This window comes from Delphinus delphis, chromosome 4 (genome assembly GCF_949987515.2).
Source record: "Delphinus delphis chromosome 4, mDelDel1.2, whole genome shotgun sequence".
Lineage (NCBI taxonomy): Eukaryota > Metazoa > Chordata > Mammalia > Artiodactyla > Delphinidae > Delphinus > Delphinus delphis.
Window position 1 is genome coordinate 126,915,012 of NC_082686.1, and position 19,871 is coordinate 126,934,882.

At 39.5% G+C, this 19,871-nt stretch overlaps 2 protein-coding genes across 2 annotated transcripts in view; one reads left to right on the top strand and one right to left on the bottom strand.

Moving 5' to 3' along the window:
• MED12L (mediator complex subunit 12L) overlaps window positions 1–19,871 on the top strand; it is a 308,809-nt gene that overhangs the window by 96,968 nt on the left and 191,970 nt on the right. Inside the window, exons 14-15 of the mRNA XM_060011436.1 lie at window positions 1,942–2,156; window positions 4,421–4,597. Coding sequence (XP_059867419.1) covers window positions 1,942–2,156; window positions 4,421–4,597 — 392 coding nt within the window. The remainder of the gene's footprint in view (window positions 1–1,941; window positions 2,157–4,420; window positions 4,598–19,871) is intronic.
• Window positions 7,735–19,871, bottom strand: part of GPR171 (G protein-coupled receptor 171) — a 19,956-nt gene continuing 7,819 nt past the window's right edge. The window contains exons 2-3 of the mRNA XM_060011435.1: window positions 14,063–14,620; window positions 7,735–9,912 (exon numbers count right to left, since the gene is read on the bottom strand). Coding sequence (XP_059867418.1) covers window positions 8,895–9,854 — 960 coding nt within the window. The 5' untranslated portion in view covers window positions 9,855–9,912; window positions 14,063–14,620 and the 3' untranslated portion in view covers window positions 7,735–8,894. The remainder of the gene's footprint in view (window positions 9,913–14,062; window positions 14,621–19,871) is intronic.

Here is a 19,871-nt window from a genome sequence, read left to right on the forward strand (position 1 = left end):
ATTCCCTGGATCCAGCTGTTGTCTTTATTGGTGTTTGTGAATGTGATGGTACCAGGGACTGAGCTTTGTACGTTTAGTCTCAGTACTTCAGTCATTTTTTAACCTTCTCTCAAAGGTGCAGATACAGAGTTTTACAGCTGCGATACTAAAAGTCATAATGTGAGTGAAATAGACTGGCTATGAATCTAAAAAGATGGCACAGCTCCATCTTGGGGCCCTTTTTATTCCGTTATCCCTTTTTCCTTTCAGTGGATCCCACTCACGAGTTTTTTCCAGTACCACCTGAATTATGGTTCTATTGTGAAGTCTCCTTTGAAAAAGTGCAAACCACTCTCCCCCAAAACACAGATACACTCTAGGTAGAACAAACAGTCATGAGTCATGAATCATGAGCAGTTATAGTAGTAAAACCAGAGGAAAGCAGTCTAGCCCTGTTTTTTTTTTTTCTTACTTGAAATTTTGTGTGTTTGCATGATTACTTAAATCTTCGTTCATTTGCCAGGGACCACTACCTCTAATCTAGAAATGGTGCTCAGAACACTGGATACTATTGATATTTTTCAGTTACAGTGGGACAATCAAAACTGGCGTGCCACAGCAAAGGAAACCATAAACAAGACGAAAAGACAGCCCTCAGAATGGGAGAAATTATTTGCAAACGAAACAACTGACAAAGGATTAATCCCCAAAATATACAAGCAGCTCATGCAGCTCAATATCAAAGAAACAAACAACCCAATCCAAAAATGGGCAGAAGACCTAAATAGACATTTCTCCAAAGAAGATATACAGATTGCCAACAAACACATGAAAGGATGCTCAACATCACTAATCATTAGACAAATGCAAATCGAAACCACAATGAGGTATCACCTCACTCCGGTCAGAATGGCCATCATCAAAAAATCTACAAACAATAAATGCTGGAGAGGGTGTGGAGAAAAGGGAACCAACCCTCTTGCACTGTTGGTGGGAATGTAAATTGATACAGCCACTATGGAGAACAATATGGAGGTTCCTTAAAAAACTAAAAGTAGAACTACCATATGACCCAGCAATCCCACTACTGGGCATATACTCTGAGAAAACCATAATTCAAAAAGAGTCATGTACCACAATGTTCACTGCAGCTCTATTTACAATAGCCCAGAGATGGAAGCAACCTAAGTGTCCATCGACAGATGAATGGATAAAGAAATGTGGCACACATATACAATGGAGTATTACTCAGCCAAAAAAAAAAAAGGAAATTGAGTTATTTGTAGTGAGGTGGATGGACCTAGAGTCTGTCATACAGAGTGAAGTAAGTCAGAAAGAGAAAAACAAATACCATATGCTAACACATATATATGGAATCTTAAAAAAGAAAAAAAAGGTTCTGAAGAACCTAGGGGCAGGACAGGAATAAAGATGCAGACGTAGAGAATAGACTTGAGGACACAGGGAGGGGGAAGGGTAAGCTGGGACGAAGTGAGAGAGTAGCATGGACATATATACACTACCAAATGTAAAATAGATGTTAGTGGGAAGCAGCCGCATAGCACAGGAAAATCAGCTTGGTGCTTTGTGACCATCTAGAGGGGTGGGATAGGGAGGGTGGGAGGGAGGTTCAAGAGGGAGGGGATATAGGGATATACATATATACGTATAGCTGATTCTCTTTGTTATACAGTAGCAACTAACACAACAATGTAAAGCGATTATACTCCAATAAAGATGTTAAAAAAAATAAAACAATAAAAATTTAAAACAAAACAAACAAAAAACCTGGTGTGCCAGTTCTGTGCAAAATGCTAGAGCCTCATAATTTTCCAATAAATCCCTTATTTTGTTAAAAGAAAAATAAAAGATAGTGAAAATATTGTTAAAATTAGTCATTGTTTTTTTTTTCCCCTACCCAGTTGAGGAAACTGATTCTTGATTGAATTTGTTTCTTGACAGCGGATCCAAACAGTGAATGTGAGAAGGTGGAATTTGTCAACCTGGTGCTGCTCTTCTGTGAGTTCATCCGGCACGACATCTTCTCCCATGACGCCTACATGTGCACCCTCATCTCTCGAGGAGACCTGTCCATTACCGCCTCCACTCGGCCCCGGTCGCCAGCAGGAGAGCATGCAGACGAGCACTATGCAAAGGACCATGACGTGAAGATGGAGGTATGGCCCTGGGAGGGGTGTTCCACCCCCAGAAACCAGACTCTGCTGGGGAACCGCTGTCAGAGGGATTATGTGGTGGTGGAAGGGCGATCGTTTCCAGTTGTACTCTTCTTGCTTCAAAGCTCATTTATCTCTGCTCCTCACTCACACACAAAAAATTTGGACTGTAGTTTATATCTCCTAGAATTTTCTTTTGGATATGCTAAAACTAGTAATGAAAAGATTTGACAGGCTATCACATTTTTCATTGGATTGGAATTATATTCTTCCAATTTTACGTATTTCTAATCTCCAGTTTTCCTTTAATGTGGAGCCTCGAAATTGGACTTGTTTTGGCCCTAACATCCTGTCTGTTTTCATTCTAAGGAGCATCTTTTCTCCAATGTATCATTCGTTACTTATATCGCTCTTTTATACGTATGTTTTTGTCATAACACATCGTATTTTCATTTCAATTAATTAAAAATTTAATCTCTCTCAAATGTTGCAGAATTGCTCTTTTTAACAAATTACTTTATACTGTATGACTTTATAATTTTCTGCCAATTTCTTGTATTTTGGACATTGTTCCAGATACTTACGGAAATTTTCGAGGCAAAATACATGAAGTTGGTGATGGGAAATAGTAGAAAATGATGAGAGATTGTGACAGTTTTTTAAAAATAAAGCCTCACATTGGTTCTGAGAGAGTTTAAGCGTATACTATGATGATATTTTAAAAATAGTGGCTATCCTTGTAATTTAAACACCTGCAATTAAAATTGCACACTTGAATTTGTAGTTTGTACTCTTAAGATTTTTAAAAATTGTTTCTTTAATGTAAATACTTTTGTTTCTAAATTTGTCCACAGTAGAAGTTAAAAAGAGTAAAAAATAAAGTTACTTTACCTGTTTATGCCTTTTCTATGTTTCTGTTTTCTCTTTTCTATTTTTGGACGTCAAGGTATCTTATTACCTTAAATATACTCTTAGATTTTTCTTACTAAGGCAAGTTGGTGAGCGTGTGACTGGGAATACCCCCAAGAAGGAAATTATGGCCAGTTTGTTTTTAATCAGGAAGTTTGTGTCCTTTTTCCCTTAAAATATCACGGAAGTTAAATCTTTTTCTTCATGAGGGCAAATAATGTGACTTTGTAAAGCAATGGGTGCCTTAACTTCCTTTTCTTTTTATTGAGAACAAAAGACACTAGGGGGAAAAGGGGCATAAGATGGTTTAAAATGTCACTGTCGTGTTTTAGCTCCAGCTTCTTAATGAACTACAAAATGTACAACGTGACTTTCTTTCTCTGACAATTATTAGGAACAGACTATTATGGCGCATATGGGCATTGACTCAGGAACTCCTAATATTTTTGATGAAGTAGACAAGAGTGACTTTAAAACTGACTTTGGTTCGGAATTTCCAGTAGGTTCAACCTTCAAACTCTTATTGACCATTAACCACTCCTCCCCACCTCTGCCCCAACTGTCTCTGTCCTTCTGCCCCTTGCCCTGTGCGTTGGAATGAACTATGTACTTGTGATGTGAATGTCATCCTCTCGCATTCCACCCGAGCCCTCAGTTAATCATCTCATGCAGTTTATCTCATTTCAGCTCATCCTCAGTTTTGGCTGCCTTGCCTCCTTTTGTACATTCGAACAGTCCCATCCTCCTGGTTGACCGTGACTCCTTTGTTCATTTAGAGATCATTATCTCAGGAATACATGAATGTCGTTTCCTCAGGACAGCCCATGTTGATTTGCTGAATGTGCGTTCAGCTTCTCAATAACAGCTTTCCTGGCTCTGGACTTGTTATACCTTCTTCTACTTTATCTCGGTATAATTACAACGTGTTCTTCCTCAGGGATCTCAATGTGTAACTAACTCTTTATGAAAACACATGTTGCTTGGGGTACAGACTAAAACCTTTAGATCTGTTGTTCATGAGCTTTATTAGTGAATTATTTCTGTGTATATGTTTTTCTAGGAAATGTAGCCCTATGAGGAGAACACTTACCTATAAGTCTGATTTTCTCTCTGGTCCTCCAGGAAATGTAGCTGTGCACGTGTCTTACGTGTGTGGTTGTCATTGTCTCATCTTCAGGATGGGGGGTGATGCTAATGATCTGAATGTGAAACGTGTGCAAATTAACACAGTCTATTATTTTGCTCATTGGTTAAATAAGGAAAGGATATGGTGTGAGTGTCTTGTGGGTTTGAAGTTCTGTGTTTTAGTTTTGCTCTCTTTCATTTACAATCTCCAACATTTGTTTTACATGACTTAGATTTTTTCTCCCGTGCCTGGAGAGTCCTGTGAGAATGCTAACCCTTCCCTGGGCAGAAGAATGTCAGTTAACGGTGAGAAGCTGTTGAAGAGAGAAAAACCAAGGGAGTTAATTTTTCCATCTAATTATGACCTCCTGCGACATCTGCAGTATGCAACCCATTTCCCCATACCTCTGGTAAGTCACAGCTTGTCAGTTGGCAACCTGATTATTTCACTGCAGGGTCATTGACCATTGATTATTCAACTGCTTGCCTGCGTACTACGTACGATAGCAGGTGAGTTTTTGCCTTCACTACTTCTTTTGTTATTGATTCTCATCATAGCTTATGTGCTCATGTAGTCCAAGTTAGTGGTGTGATACTACTACTGGCTGGCTAGATTTAACAGAATTTTCTATGTCAGTGTCCTTTTATCAAGAGCATCTGAGTCACTGCACATGATGTCTGAATGTGTTTTCCTCCTTCAATTTGAAACTCATTTACTGAGTAGCCTCTATGTGCACTGTGTTGTGGTAGGTACTTTTGGTATTATACAGACGAGTAAGAATTTTTGGGCACAGGAAAGATGAATAAGATAGGAGGGAGACAAATGTCTATAAAATGACAAGCACCAAAGTAAGTGCAGTAATTAAGTAAAAACCCAAGTGTCCACTGGAAGGAGAACCGTTTGACATTCCTGCGTCTCTTTCACTCTCAAAGAATAAATATTGGAAAGGGGAAGAGCATCTGGTTGAGCAATCGGTAATGGCTTCACAGAAGAGGCTGTGTATGAGGTGGACTTGGATTTTGACCTGTTGACTCTAAGAACTGGATAGCATATGGAAAACAGTTGCCAGGAAATTTAGTGTTTTGAGTCATAACAAGTGATATGCTTTATTCTGAAGGGAAACAAGATTAGTTTTTTTGATATTTGTAGTGAAAATGGGGCCAAAATTTGTAAATTTTTTTTTTTTTTAATTCTTAGGTTCACTATTATCTTTTTCCCTGGAATTTTATTTTAAGTGTAATTTCAGTGAGTTTTTTTTTCATTGAAGACTATTATTATTATTATTTTAACAAAAAATGTAATTGTGAGGTACGTATTATGTTATTTCCTGGATATCTTTGAGGAGTTTTGATCTCTAGGCTAAATATTTTCTTAAATTTGTTTATTTTTTGGTTATTTTTGAACACTCTGCGAAATGACTTTCAAAATCACTACACGCATATATTTTTTTCTTGTTACAATTGAGAACCCCTTGTTAATTTTTCTATGCCCGGGGCTATATCAAAAGTAGCTACAATTTTTTCTTGTTCATCACTGGCTGAATATATCAATATTTTTCAGCTGCTACCTGTAGGCATCACTCATTTCCCACATAATGGAATAACTTCACTGTTTATTTATGGCAGCCAAAAAGAGTAGCCTGATATTTTAGAGATGTATCCTGAAGAATTCATGGCTGAACTATCATGATGTCTGTGATTTGTTTTAAAATAGAGTCAAAAAGACTCCATGCTGAAGTCTGGAGTTAATAATAACGCACCGGCGTTAATTTCCTAGTTTTGACAAATGTATTGTGGTATGTGAGGCATTAGCTTTAGGGCAAACTAGGCGAAGAGTATGTGGGAACTCTCTATACTATCTTTATACCTTTTCCGTAAATTTTAAATTATTCCAAAATAAAAACTTTATTAAAAAAAATGGACAGGGGAAATGGAGGAAAGGAAATATGGCAAAAAGTTGAAAATGGTTCAAATTGGTTGAGGGTTCTGTGCTCTTCTCTTCGGTGAGCAGCGCTTTGGACGTCTCCCTCGCCCGGCTGTGGGTGTGAGAGCAGGGGGCTGCCCAAGCATGGTCTTCTTTCCTCTGTTGTTCATGTGACCTTTGGTGACACAGGGGTTCCCAGCACTTAGCATTCTCAAGACTGTCCCCTTCCTTAGAGGAAAGAGCAGGAATGATGTGACTATAAGCCTCACGATGAGTTATGACATAATTCAGCTGTAATGTGCAATCATAAAAGAACTGCTAGAAAATTGATGTTGTAGCGTGCAATTTTTTAACAGCCTTCTCTCACCAGTTGTCCAGAAGCTCCTTTCCTGGGAGGGAAATTTAGAATAAGCCATCAAAAACGGGGAAATAAAAGTATATATTAATAGAACAGTGACGTTAGGAATGCTGTAGTGAGTCTGGTTCTCTTCCTTAATAAAAGGGAAAACTCGACTAGCCAATCATGCATGTGAGGAGAATATAAGAATATGATTAAAAAAACAAAAAGTTTTTTTTTTTTCCTCTCCTTTGTCTCTCAAATGTGGCTCTAGTGAGTGAAGGCCAAGGAGAGAAGACTAAAAGGGGACTTGACCAAAAGATTCAGGAAAGTAAACTAGTTTCATATATGGTCGTATATGAATGCCTTGATCTGCTCTTCAGTAAAAACATGTTCTTAGATTGCCAACAAGCACAGGTTCTAGTGTCTAGGCATTCTCCCAGCCTGTACCACAGGTGAGTCACTTAGACCCTGTCCGTGTTAGATATGTGATGCCGACTGGGGTTCCTATCATTAGCACTAGCTAGCTGGAGTTTGTCCAGTATCTACCCTGTTATAGGTGTAAGAGGCACTTTTTAGTGCATTTTCTCCTTTACTGTTCTCTTCAAACTCAAGAGAATGTATTATAAAATTGTGGATAGGAGTCGTCTTTAGGGTTCAAGCTTCAGAAAATAGTTCTCAGTGCACAGCTAAAAAAATGAGTCTGGAATCAAACTTGTTTTGTTAGCTTCCAGGAACACCATTTCTTTCTTTCTTTTTTTTTTTTTCTTTCCCCATCCTTTGAGATCATTTATTTTTATTGAGGTAATGTGGATTGATAACATTGTATGTTTCACGTGTACAACGTTATATGTCTACTTCTATATCCACTACAGCCGCGGTCCCCAACCTTTCTGGCACCGGGGACCGGTTTCATGGAAGACAGTTTTGCCACGGATGGGGTGGGGGAATTGCTCAGGCGGTAACGCGAGCGCTGGGGAGCGGCGGATGAAGCTTCGCTCGCCGGCCCCGCCCCTCACCTCCTGCTGTGCGGTTCCCGACAGGCTGCGGACCACTAACAGTCCTCGGCCTGGGGGTTGGGGATCCCTGCCTTACAGAGTGCTCACCTCCCAAAATTTAGTTTCCCTCTGTCACCATACAGTTGATCCCCTTTACCCATTTCATCCTCCTCCCCAGTCCTTCCCCACTGGTAACCACCACTCTGTTCTCTGTGTTTGTTTTTGTTTGAGGAATACCATTTCTTAATCATTGCAGCTAATGCAAATGCATTACCAATTGTTTTAATGTCGGCTTTTGTAACTGAAACAAAAAACAGATACAAAGCCTTAGGTATGCTTGTCTAAACTTTTCAGCCTTCTTTTCCCTAAATAAGTATTTTATTTATTACCAACTATTGAATCCATTCTGCATTACTGGCATTTGAGAGAATTTGATCAACGGGTTGTGACCCTGAGAGAAGAGTCACCCATTCTTTAAACTGCCGTCCCTACATGGGGTCAGACTCATCTTCAGGACCTGGCTGGCACCCATCAGCCCAGCACGTGCTGCATTTCTGACAAGGCCTTGCTATGTGGTGTAGGCCTGTCTGTCTGAAGACCATGTGACTGGTGCTATTTTTCCATACCTTTGATGTGAGTTCCAAAACAGTAGTTTTAGCAGTTAGTATAATTTAACAACCCCCCTTGAAAATGTTATGGGGTCTATTTCATATTGCTACAAAATAATACTAAGAACTCACTGGATTTGTCATTACTGACAGTAGGAAATCTTTATTTATAGCCTACAGGTAGAATATAAGGATATATAGTACATTAAAAACTATCCATGTATTTCCAAGCCTTTTTAAATTAAGCTTAAAAAAAAAGCTTAAGAGAATTTCAAGCTATTGTGGTAGGAAACAATTAGCTATTAAAAATTGGAGTAGTGAGCTAAAAGGTTACCATTTTCGAAGGGATGGATTAAAACAAAATCAGGCACAGCCCAGGTGGTTTCATGTAACAAATCAGCTGGCTTTTTTTTTTTTTTTTTTAAAGCGATCTAAAGGACTTTAAATCGTATTGCTGAAGGGCGTCCCGGAAACTGACCTGGAGGTTATTTTGCATATTTCTATCAGGAAGTCAGTTCCAGGCCTTTAAATGAATACCTCATGAATACTTCAGTCTGTGTCATAGAGCTCATTTAGATTTCAAGGATACTGCAGGGTTTATGTCGGCGCAACAAGAGGTTTTAGTTTTTTGCACAAACGTTTGGGTTAAGGAGCATCGACAACCACGAGAGTACTGCTTGGCTTGCGTTTAGAAACAGGGTTTCTCAGTGAACCAAGCCACATTCGCTAGCTGCCTGTGTTTTTACTCATGGAGGCTCTTTTTTCCCCTCCTTCCCAGCAGTTTTGTACACTCAATTGTCCAGTAAGGCAGGAAGAGATAGCGTGAGAAAATCCCATATTTTATGCATTGTTTTCACCACTTGATTTTTCTTTCTGAGCCTTGGTCTCCTTACGTGAAGCAAACGTCTCCGTGACCTTCAAGCGGAAAGCTTTTGAGAGGTGATAGTACAGGATCGGATCAAAACACAGGTTGGACACAGCCAGCAGCAGCGTGGCCTCCTTGGCTTTGAAAAGTGAAATCCTGGTGGAGCAGTCAGATATGACCTCTGTCTGGCTGAGGGTGTATGGGATTCGGACAATGTGATAAGGAACAAAGCATATGATGTAGCCTGTGGTCACCAAAAGTATATTGATGAGAGCTCTTTTCACATTTGGATAGTTTTCATGGTCTTTGTTTCTGTAGAGTTGTCGAATGACAAGGCAGTTAGATATTAAGATGATGGCTGAGAAATTGAAGAATATTGCGATGCATATGAAATTTGTCATCAAATGCCAGTTTCTTCCAAACTCCTGTTTGAATTCCACGCAACCCACGTTGGGCTTTTCCTTCACATCTTTGATGGGAATTACCATGTTCGGCAGCATTATAAGAAGGACCATCAACCATACAACAGTCGATATCATTTTGGCAAATCCAGGTTCTTGTATTCGATAAATCTTGCAGCTGTATGTCAACTGAAGACAGCGATCAATGCTAACAAATGCTAGGAAGATAATTGATAAGTACATATTAATGTAGATGAGGCAGGCTGTTACTTGGCAGTGGAATATCCTCAGCTTCCAGGGGGCCACGCCCAAGTCGACAGTGATTTTTACTGGTAGTGCCAGAGTAAGCAGGAAGTCGGCTGTAAGCAAATTAATTAAGTATATGCTTACACACCTGTGATTTGTGTTTTTCTGTATGAAAGCCCAGGCTGCAAAACAACTTCCAATAATTCCAACAAGGAAAACTAAATAAAAAAAATATGTGAACGGCTCCAGGTCTCTGTAAACTGGGCAGAAGGTAGAACTGTTGGTCATCCTTACTTTCCCTCAAGAGGACGCTGTCCCCACCCCAAAAAAAAAAAATCCAAAGTATCTGTTAAAATAGAAAACAAAGGGGAGAGAAGGGAGGTTAATAATTCAAATTGGATATTATTTTCTTCATAGCACAATTGCATTCACAAAACCGCGGTCACAGTCTCTCTGCCTCTTAGAATTGTATTGGTGAACTTACTAGATTGTGTGGACTGGTGGGACCATCTTAGATTATGAGGAAGCCTGGGTTTTCCATGGTCAGATTTTATGATTTTGGGAAATCCCGCGTAGGTTGCTTCTAGAAAGGATATTTTTGACTTCACACTTTTGCATTCTGAGAGCTCTTTTGTTACCAGTTGGGTTGGAAGTTAGTTTGCAGAGGAGATAAGTGAACTGAAATTCTGAGAAATAGAGAGAGGAAACAAAAGAGTTTGGTTGTGGCTGAGCCTGAAGAGCCTCTCAATGAGGCTTTCTGGCTTTCTGTTCTCATAGATTGACAGCTCTTCATGCTAGCGGAACCTAGGCTGGAACCTGGGGGAGGTGAGGAAGGACAGAAAATTGTACTAAAATCTGAAAGATTCTGTCTAAAATGTAGGCCTTTTATTGTGTAACCCACTAGAACATTTTCACAATGAGAATTTCATTTCGTTTTTCTTTTTTTGGCAGAAAAAGTTGTAGGATTAGACTCTGGTCTTGCCTTGTGGCGCTAGATTCGTGATGGTGCAGACCTGTGCTATCCAGTTTGGTAGGCTGCAGCCACCTGTGACCGTTAAGCCCTTGAAACGTGACCAGTACAAATTGATGTGTGCTGTAAGTGCAAAGTACCCACTGGGTTTTAAAGATTTAGTGTAAAATATTATAAAGAATAGTGCAAGTAGTAAAATTGTACTATTTTATGCAGATAGTACAACAATTAGTAAAATATGTCTTTAATTTTTATATTGAGCACATCTTGAAATGATATTTTTGATATATTAGGTTAAATATATTATTAAAATTAGCCTGTTTCTTTTTGCTTTTTTAAGTATAGCTGTGAGATAATTTTAAAGTACCTTTGTGGTTTGCTCTATATATCTCTTGAACAGTGCGTGTATAGATGTTTCCATGTCAGTGTTGGTGAGAAGTTTGACTAAGAACGTATTTTAAAGGCTTCTAGGGCAAGGATGTATGATCATTGGTTACACCGTTCTCAAAGAGAAGCTCAGTTGTATATATAGATGTTTGAAGACATCTAACTTTAACACTTGAGGGTTTTTTTTTTTTCTTCTTCTTCTTCTTCTTTCATTGTGGGTTTTGCAGCACTCAGGGCTAGAAGTTTAAGACCTGCCCTTAGAACCGCTGTGATCATCACTGATGGTGACAAAATCTTGTCACGTTCCCTTCAAATCTGGAACATTGGGTAATTTATAGCACAAGTTAAAACAAACTGGGTATCATTTATTCCCTTTGACCTGGTCTAGTCAAACTCATGCTCTTTGGGCCGCAGGTATTCTTCCTGGTGCTACTTCCTGATAAACACCCTCCTCATGCATCTTAAACACCTTTCTTCCTTTGTTTTAATAATCAGAAGATCGCTTTTGTGTTCTGGCAAGAAAAAATTGATATGTGGCTTGTAAAAATAGCAAATAGTAAGTATAGTGGCTATGAAGGCCAAACAAGCCCATTCTCTGAAACGTCCTTTTAAAAAACAAACAAGAACTTCAGAAGCCTTTCTGAATCTTAATTCTCCTAATTATTTAATGATCCATTATGTACCTCTTGGGGTGAAACGGTATGCAAGTGGATGGATAAGGCAGATGTACATAAAACTTTCTAAGTTAAAGTGACATTTAAAGGGTATACGTCCTTCGCCTTTCCGTACCTGAGATAGGACTTGAGGGTCCATGAATAATGTCATTCTGTACTAAACTCAATGAAAGTAATCAAGCACTTACTTTGTGTCTGGCACCATGCCAAGTACTTTACACGTACTTATTTAACCTTTCATTATTTCTGTCACGTAGATGTTATTATCCCTGTCTTACAGATGAGAAAACTGAGGCACCACAAGGCTAACACTCAGGGTTATATAGCTGGTAAGTTATAGAGCCAGGAGTCCCACCCAGACAGTCTGATCTCAGAAGCCATGTTCAAAATCACTTCGAAACTTTATCTCAATAATAACAACAGTAATAATGATGTTGATTATTATTATTATTTGGAGTAACAATTTAAAAATTCTATTCCCATATAGGTCATTACAGAGTACTGAGTAGAGTGCCCTGTGCTATAGAGTAGGTTCTTATTAGTTATCTATTTTATATACAGTAGTGTGTATATATGTCAATCCCAATCTCCAAATCTCTCTCTCCCCTTCCCCCTTGATAACCATAAGTTTGTTTTCTACATCTGTGACTCTATTTCTGTTTTGTAAATAGGTTTCAGTGGTACCTTTTGTTTTTTTAGATTCCACATAGAAGCAATATCATATGATATTTGTCTTTCTTGTTATTATTATTATAGTAGCAAACCTTTACTAAGTGCTTACTATTGGGAGGAACTATAGTCTAAGCAATTTTCATGTAAAAGAGCAGAAATAAAGTATTCATTCTTTTTCCTAAATACTACTAGAAGATGTTTAGGCTCCATGTGTTTTGATGTTTCATTTTACAGTACATATATTTAGAAACCAAACCTAGCTTCTATCTTTTAAGCCTAAACCTCCTTTACTTTCAAAATTCCTGTGACCTAGTCCCTCCGTATCATCCGCACTCTCTTCCTCCCAACTCTCTACTTTAGGTTGGTGGGATCTCTACTGTTCTGGGAGCTCTTCCTTCCTTCCTTCCTTTGTACTTTTCGTTGTGATACAATTTGGGGATCGTAGGATTCTAAGGATGGAGGGAACCTTTATTAATAGCATCTGGTCCAATCCCCAGATTTGAGGAGGCTGAGGTCTAGCACTTGGGTATTGGTCAAGGTTTCCCGGCTCGTTAGAGCAGGCTAGGATCCGACCTTGTTGATCATTCCCTAGACTCTCTGCCTTTATTCTTCCCAGCTCCAATCCTGCCTATCCTAAATGCCTGAAGGAAGCTCTTCAGGTCTGAAGTCTACTCTAGGCTTTGCTGAATTCCTTATGACTTGACTTTTAATAGTAACCATTTATTTAGTACCTGGGCGTTCTAAACGTCCTTTTTGTTCTCTGGGTCAGAAGCTAGTGTTGGTGTAGATGGACCCTCATCTCCCACCTTTGCTCACTTTTCCTTTACAAAGTGCTGGGATTTTGGCCTATGCTGTTGTATTGCAAATGCTACATTATAAGAGAACTAACATATTATGTGTTTCTCTGAGTGCCCCTTTTGCTCATACAATTATAAAGTCTCATTTTATAGATGAATATGTGGTAAAGAGAAGGATTAGAAAATAATTTGTTTTGATCAATTAATATACTATGTAACTGGAACTGGCCATCTATACCACTCATGGGTAATTTATTTAAAAATAATTACAGCGTAACTGTTCATTCGATAATGCTCGAGAGTCAGGCAGTGCCTCGCCATTGCTTTTCTTGAACCTCAGTCTGGATTTCAATGAAACACAGATCTCTTTATTTAAAAATTTTGGTCTTATCCAGTAGAGGTTAAATTGTACTAGAATAACATTCTGTGTTTTCTACCATGAATTTGAAAACTAAGTGCTTGATGAGTATTTTTTCAACCAGTTATTAGCCTGTGGACATCTGAGGTACCCAGATGTATTCCAGCAAAATCAAGAAAAGATTTCAAGTGTCTCCTTTGTTTGAGAGTGCCCATTGCTTAGAAACTCATTAGATATTTTTTTACGGAAGTCACAATGGAATCTTCTTGAAATTACCTATCGTAATGTTTGTAGAGACCTGTTGTGCCCTGTCGTGAAGACCTACAACAATGGCCTTTATCCATCCAGTTATAAAATCGAGTTACTGAATAGTTAAGCTTACCTATAAGTAAGCAGTATTCAGTCTTGTCTGAATTAAGCTGTCTTTCTGAAAGGGATGGATGAGGTCATCAGGTAGAAGAAAATGACAGTGTACTGCACAGTGAGAATCTATTTGGCGTTTAATAATTGGTGCCTTCTTGTACAGCAACCTTATTACATGCTGGCATTTTCAACTTACATGGTTTAAGCGCTGAAAATCATAGATTTCCCTTCCATGGAAAGACATTTGGATATATTAAGTATTTAAAAAGACATACCTGGGTGTATATTCTCTGAGCCTCAGCGCGCCTTGCTCCCAGTCTGCAGAGAAGCGTGAGCTGTTTGGCTAGCTACAGCAGTAGCAGCCTCATTGCAGGACTGCCGGCTGCACTAACAATTTCCTTTCCTTTTTATGTGGTTTAAAATGCTGCATGTTGACGTAGATGAAACTGTGGTTTGCACATAGCTTAACTGTATGGAAGCCTCTTCAAGTCCTTTTCAATTTGGTGTAAGCTTTCTTAAACAATTCAGATTCGTCTCTTCTTTTAGAGGGAAGATTTTTATTCATCTGTTGTAATGCCTAGGTGTGATTTTTTGTTTTGAAAACACCCAAGATGTGTATTTCGTCATAATGATTTTAAAGAATGTCAATTTTTTGTGCCTTGAATGGTGTTGTGAGTTAAAGATATTAGGTGTTTAAGCAAAATTTCTTCAGTATACATACTGATACTCATCAGTCTTTCAGAGTTATAATTTAAAAAATGGTTGCAGTTTGGATCCTGCTGAGACGTCTATTAACAAACAAAAATGATATGGTCAAGTTTATGTTGTTAAATCTGGAAAGAGAAGAGGAAAATCATTATGTAGAGAGATAATCATTGTTAACGTTTTAGGTACATACGTTTTAAAATTTTTCTATGTGTTTACCCACTTAAAAATGTTATTATGTTGTGCATACTGTTTTATAGTTTGTAATCTTTTTATTCAAAAAGATACTGGATCTGTTTTTCTCAGTTATGAGAGTAAACCTGGGGTGCACATTTGTCAATTTGGCCCCAACGGCATAATGAATTGAGACAGGTGTTTAGTAATTAATAGATTCTATGAAAAGGGAAGCTCCAGTGTACATTTAAATTGTTTGGGTAAATGTTCATTCTTCCTGTGGGGGAGTGAGTGTGCCGGTCCAAAGGCGGTTTGTTAAGTGCAAAGCCATTGCCTGATCACTTAGGGTCTGGGTTTTTCTATTGCTTCATTGTCTTGGAGGGTACTTTGGTTTCATCTCTTTTTCTGTCAGTAATTCTTAGTTTTCCAAATAATAAAGAAAAAAGTCAGAAGAAACCTCTTTAGAATCTAAAATGCCTCCCTTTTGGTATTCACTTTGCTAAGGAAAAATCTCTCAAAAGACTAAATGAGGACTGTCAAGCTGGAGGGAATTTAAGGAGGATCTAGGGAACTTTTGAAAACAATAGTGTGTCAAGATGCTTATGATGACAGTGTCCATTTGTTTCTGATACTCCGATGTTCTTTCGAATTCAGGTAATTATTACTGTATTTTGCAAGAGAATAACTTTACATATATTCACTCAAAAATTGGAGGAAGAAACCCAAATCTTTCTCAAACTTTGTATTTGGTTTTCGTTAGGAACCAATGTTAACTTTCATCGTAATAGTGCTGGGAAACGCTCTGTCTTTTAAGATTTGTGTGCGTCATATTGGATAGAACTCACTTCTGTCCACTTCAGAAAAGACATGCTTGCAGACAGTCAAGTGAAGCGAGCAGTTACTACCAGAGTTTACACTCACAGGGGGATGGAGAGGGTGAGATGGGAAGAATTTGGTGAGGTGCAGTTTAGCTGCCAGCTGAGTGGTGACTGGTTTTAAAATGATATGAAGGGACACTGGAATCAAAGGTTTTTGGTAAAGTTTCTTTCTTCTTTTTTAGATAGGCATATTTATATGTGTACTTCCCCCTTCACTTTGGGGTATAGATAGAATCAAATACATTCAACTGTTCTTAAAAATCTACTATAGGCAGCTTTTTGTGTCTGGATTGCCAAATATAAAAGAGCTAAAGTCTCCTAGTTCTTGATGTTCCATTTCCTTTTTGGAATAGTGAGAAACCAATCTTTTAATAGTGAAACTAAACCATGTTCCTCCTTTTGAGAATGAGCTTGAGGCACCTTGGCATTTTGCAGAAGTTTATTCACAGTAGAAACATGCTTGGCTACCGTCCCTGTTGTTGTTTTTGTCTTTAACGTGAGTTCCATTTGAATTTCCATAGGTCACTTCTTTCTGTTTCATTAAGGACAGATGTTTTTCCGTGGATATTTCCTTAGCGTTCTAGGAAATTGCGCAACGTCACTAACCCAGTATTTCAGAAACCCAAGTCGGAAGTGAGGGGAAGTTGTGTTTCCCTTACCTTGGTCCTGGCAATACTTATTTAAGAAATGACATACTATTTACTTTAATGGATATTTTGTATATTTAAAAATTGAAGCTGAATTGCCCCATGAATCTTTTTGTCCTCAGTCCCTTATCCACACAAATCATGCTTTTGTTCTTATTGAACACAAATACCAAACAACAGTATTTCAATAGAAGTATCAGTTTGAATGTGTAACATTCTTTTTTTTCTTTGGCTGCGCCTAGCGGCACACGGCATCTTAATTGCCCGACCAGGGATCGAACCCGTGTCCCCTGCAGTGGAAGCGCGGAGTCTTAACCACTGGACCGCCAGGGAAGTCCCAAATGTGTAACATTCCTATAATTTGCTTTTAAAACGTACCATGGTCGCCTTCGGAACTAATGAGGAAGGAGAAAATGAATGTTGGGGTAGGTAGCCGCTGCCACGGCCAGGAACACAGGTCTGAGAATGTATTTTCTTTAAAGAAATCCATGAAATGGAGGAGATTCCTCTCTTTACAGATGGGGAAACTAAGGCATGGGGGAAATAGAGGCCTTGCCCAAAGCTGCACTGTTAGACCCCAGTGTCCCAGTACTTAATTATGCTTCTTCAAATGAAAGTGTTGGTTGGAAACTGGGGTTATAAAGGAGGACACCAGGTCAGTTCATCCCCACCACCCCTCCCCCACCCCAACGTATATTTAGTGTTTACAGCTGTTTGAACTTGAACTTGAGTGCCACTGGGCAGTGGAACAGTCAGCACTGTGCCCACTTTTCTTATGGAGTTTGCAACTTGGGATGTTCACAGCTCCAAACAGTTTGCATCCTGAAGTGTTTTTTTATGATCTTTGGGCAGGGAGCTGTTCTCTGGTTAATGAATGCTGATCAGAACATTTCTCCAGCAGCTTCTGTGGCTTCGAGTCAGCCTTCTCTCTGGAGCCATTGTGCTTTAGGTTCCTGTTTTGAAAGTTTTTCAAGGCACATAATCCCCTTTCCCACCTGAGTTAGTCCAAAGACATTCTTTCCTGACTCTGAGATTGGTAGCTTCAAATCTGACAGTGATGGACATGATTAGAGTAGTTTTAAAGTGAGCTGTAGATGCAGAGCTTTCGAGAGGTGGAGGTTTCTGCATTATTTGAATTCTGCTTCAGTTTTCCCTTTTTTTTTTTTTTCTGGTACGCGGGCCTCTCACTGTTGTGGCCTCTCCCGTTGCGGAGCACAGGCTCCGGACGCGCAGGCTCGGCGGCCACGGCTCACGGGCCCAGCCGCTCCGCGGCATGTGGGATCCTCCCGGACCGGGGCACGAACCCGTGTCCCCTGCATCGGCAGGCGGACTCTCACCACTGCGCCACCAGGGAAGCCCTAGTTTTCCCTTTTTAATGAAACATCGTGTAAAAATTTGGAAATATGTTGAAGGTCGATGTGTTTTGTACATTCTCGGAATGTGAACTTGGTTGTAGGGCTGGCCGAGTCTATCCTGTCGTTCCCTTGGCCGGTCCGTTCGGTTTTCCGCCTTTTTATTGACTGTACAGTGTTATCAGTCAACATACATCCATCTCACCTTTCAGTTGTGAGGTGTGACTGTGCTATTTGATCCATGGTTATAAAATAATTAATAGTGGGGAAGTCCCTTAAAAGGAACTCTTAAAGGATATCTTGTTTCTTTTTAGTCACTGAAGTTCTTCCCCCCCACCCCCACTTGAGTGCTATGGTCTATTTCTTATGAAATTTGAGTAACATGTTTTCAAAGCGCAGGACGCATTTTATGAACTCTGTTGTTACTTTCCAGGAGAAGAGTTTTGGAGCAATTCTCCCTTGCCCTTGCCATGTGAGTCTTTGTTTTTTGATCAAGTGGTTAAAAGAAATTCTAACCATAATTATTTCTTGACTCCAGGCTGCCTCCTTAACTCCCATCCTAGAGAAGGTGTTTGTTGCTTTTAGAAGGTCACAGTGTAGAAAGGGTGATAAGGAGGACGCAGGACCTGCGATGATGCAGATAGACTCTGGGCTGTTAGAGCCTGTGGGGATCCAGGAAGTGCAGTCCTCTGACCAAGGTGGGCAAAGAGCTGCTTCTGAGAAGTGAGGGAGTGGCGGCAGGTTTTGGGGAAGATGCACATGATTGGGCTGTAGGGAGGGTGTTTGGGGACCCTCACTCAGTCTGGGTGCGTGGAGTATGTGTGCAGGACCTGTGTGAGGAAGAGGCTGAGACTACATCTTAGTGCCACCTGGTCCGTCTTGGATGCTTTAGTTAGCATGCGGTGGAGAGCTCAGGAAGGTTATGTGAAGAGAGGAGCCGTGAGCTCAGCAGTACCAGGTGAACCTGCGGGCTTTGGGATGTGTTGGGTTGGGGGAGAAAGCGGAAGACAAGAAGTCAGTTTGGAGGCGCTTGCAGTCTTTTTAGGTGAGAGGCAAGGAGGATCTGAAATTGGCCGGGAAGAGATGGGTAGTTGGGAACGACTGCAGAGGTGAAATCGCTGAGACATCGGGCTGGCAGGGAGCAGACTGTGGTCTCAGTCCTGGGAAGGGCAGTCTGAGGAGAGGAATCTGGTTTGGCAGGTAGAAAGGCAAGTTTAGTTTATTAGTGTAGTGTGTTTTTAGTGCTACCTCATCATTTGGTATAGCGTAGACTGCTGTATATTTTATCCCTTTCTAGTTTGCTACCACAAAAGGAGAGCTGACAGCTTCCTTTTATGAGTTAAAACTAACACCATGGAAGGTGACTGGAGAAATAGTACAAACCCAGCCCTGGTTACATCAGCTGCAGCCCTGCATCAGCCCGTTAATGGAAGCCATACCCACAACTTTGGACATTCAGGTCTATTAGCCAATAAATCTCTTTTATCGCACAAGCCGAATTTTAGGTTTCTTTTCTTTTCTTTTCTTTTTTCTTTTGTCACTTACAAATGAGAAACTCTTGATACATTGGCACCACCTAAACGATTAATCTAGAGACTCTAGAAAGCACCCTTAAACTAAGCTTTGTTTCTGTTTGATGATGTTAGTAAAGTATGTGCTATTATTTCTCTATTCTGTCCTTAAACCCTATTGCTACTACCTATGTGCTTTGACAATGGAGAATAAGAAAAAAAAAAGACTTCATTAGTACAGAACGTGACATCAAAAGATAATATCACACAAATTATAAACATAACAGGTCATCTGCCCAAAGTGACACAGGGTTTCCTTTTGGGTAAACAGCGCTGTGAGGGTTTGCGTGTTGGGGTACGAGTGACCTGATAACTGTGTGGTCTTCAACAGTAGAAGCTGCTACTTCCTTTTGGTCACCGATTCTCTGCAAGATTCCAGTGGCATGTGGATTACCACTTTATGACAGGACATCCCCCCAAAAGAACCACTTTAACAAAATGTAGCTTTACTTTCCCATATACCACTTTTCAAAATGTTTAATCATTTTATAGCACTGCTTGTATAAAGTGATTAAATGTTGTATTACTTTAGCTGTAGCAGATATATATTACAAACCTTATTTATAAATTAGCTACAGAAAAGAACACATTATTACACAAAATAATGAAAAAAACAATAGTACTGATGACCTCAGAGATGTTTCTGGATTAATCCACTCTCGCTGTTGCCCTACTATTTTATCTTTTGTTGTAGCCCTGGACCTTAAAGTTCCTTTTTATTTAATTTACCTAACTTTTCAATATTTGAATAAACTCC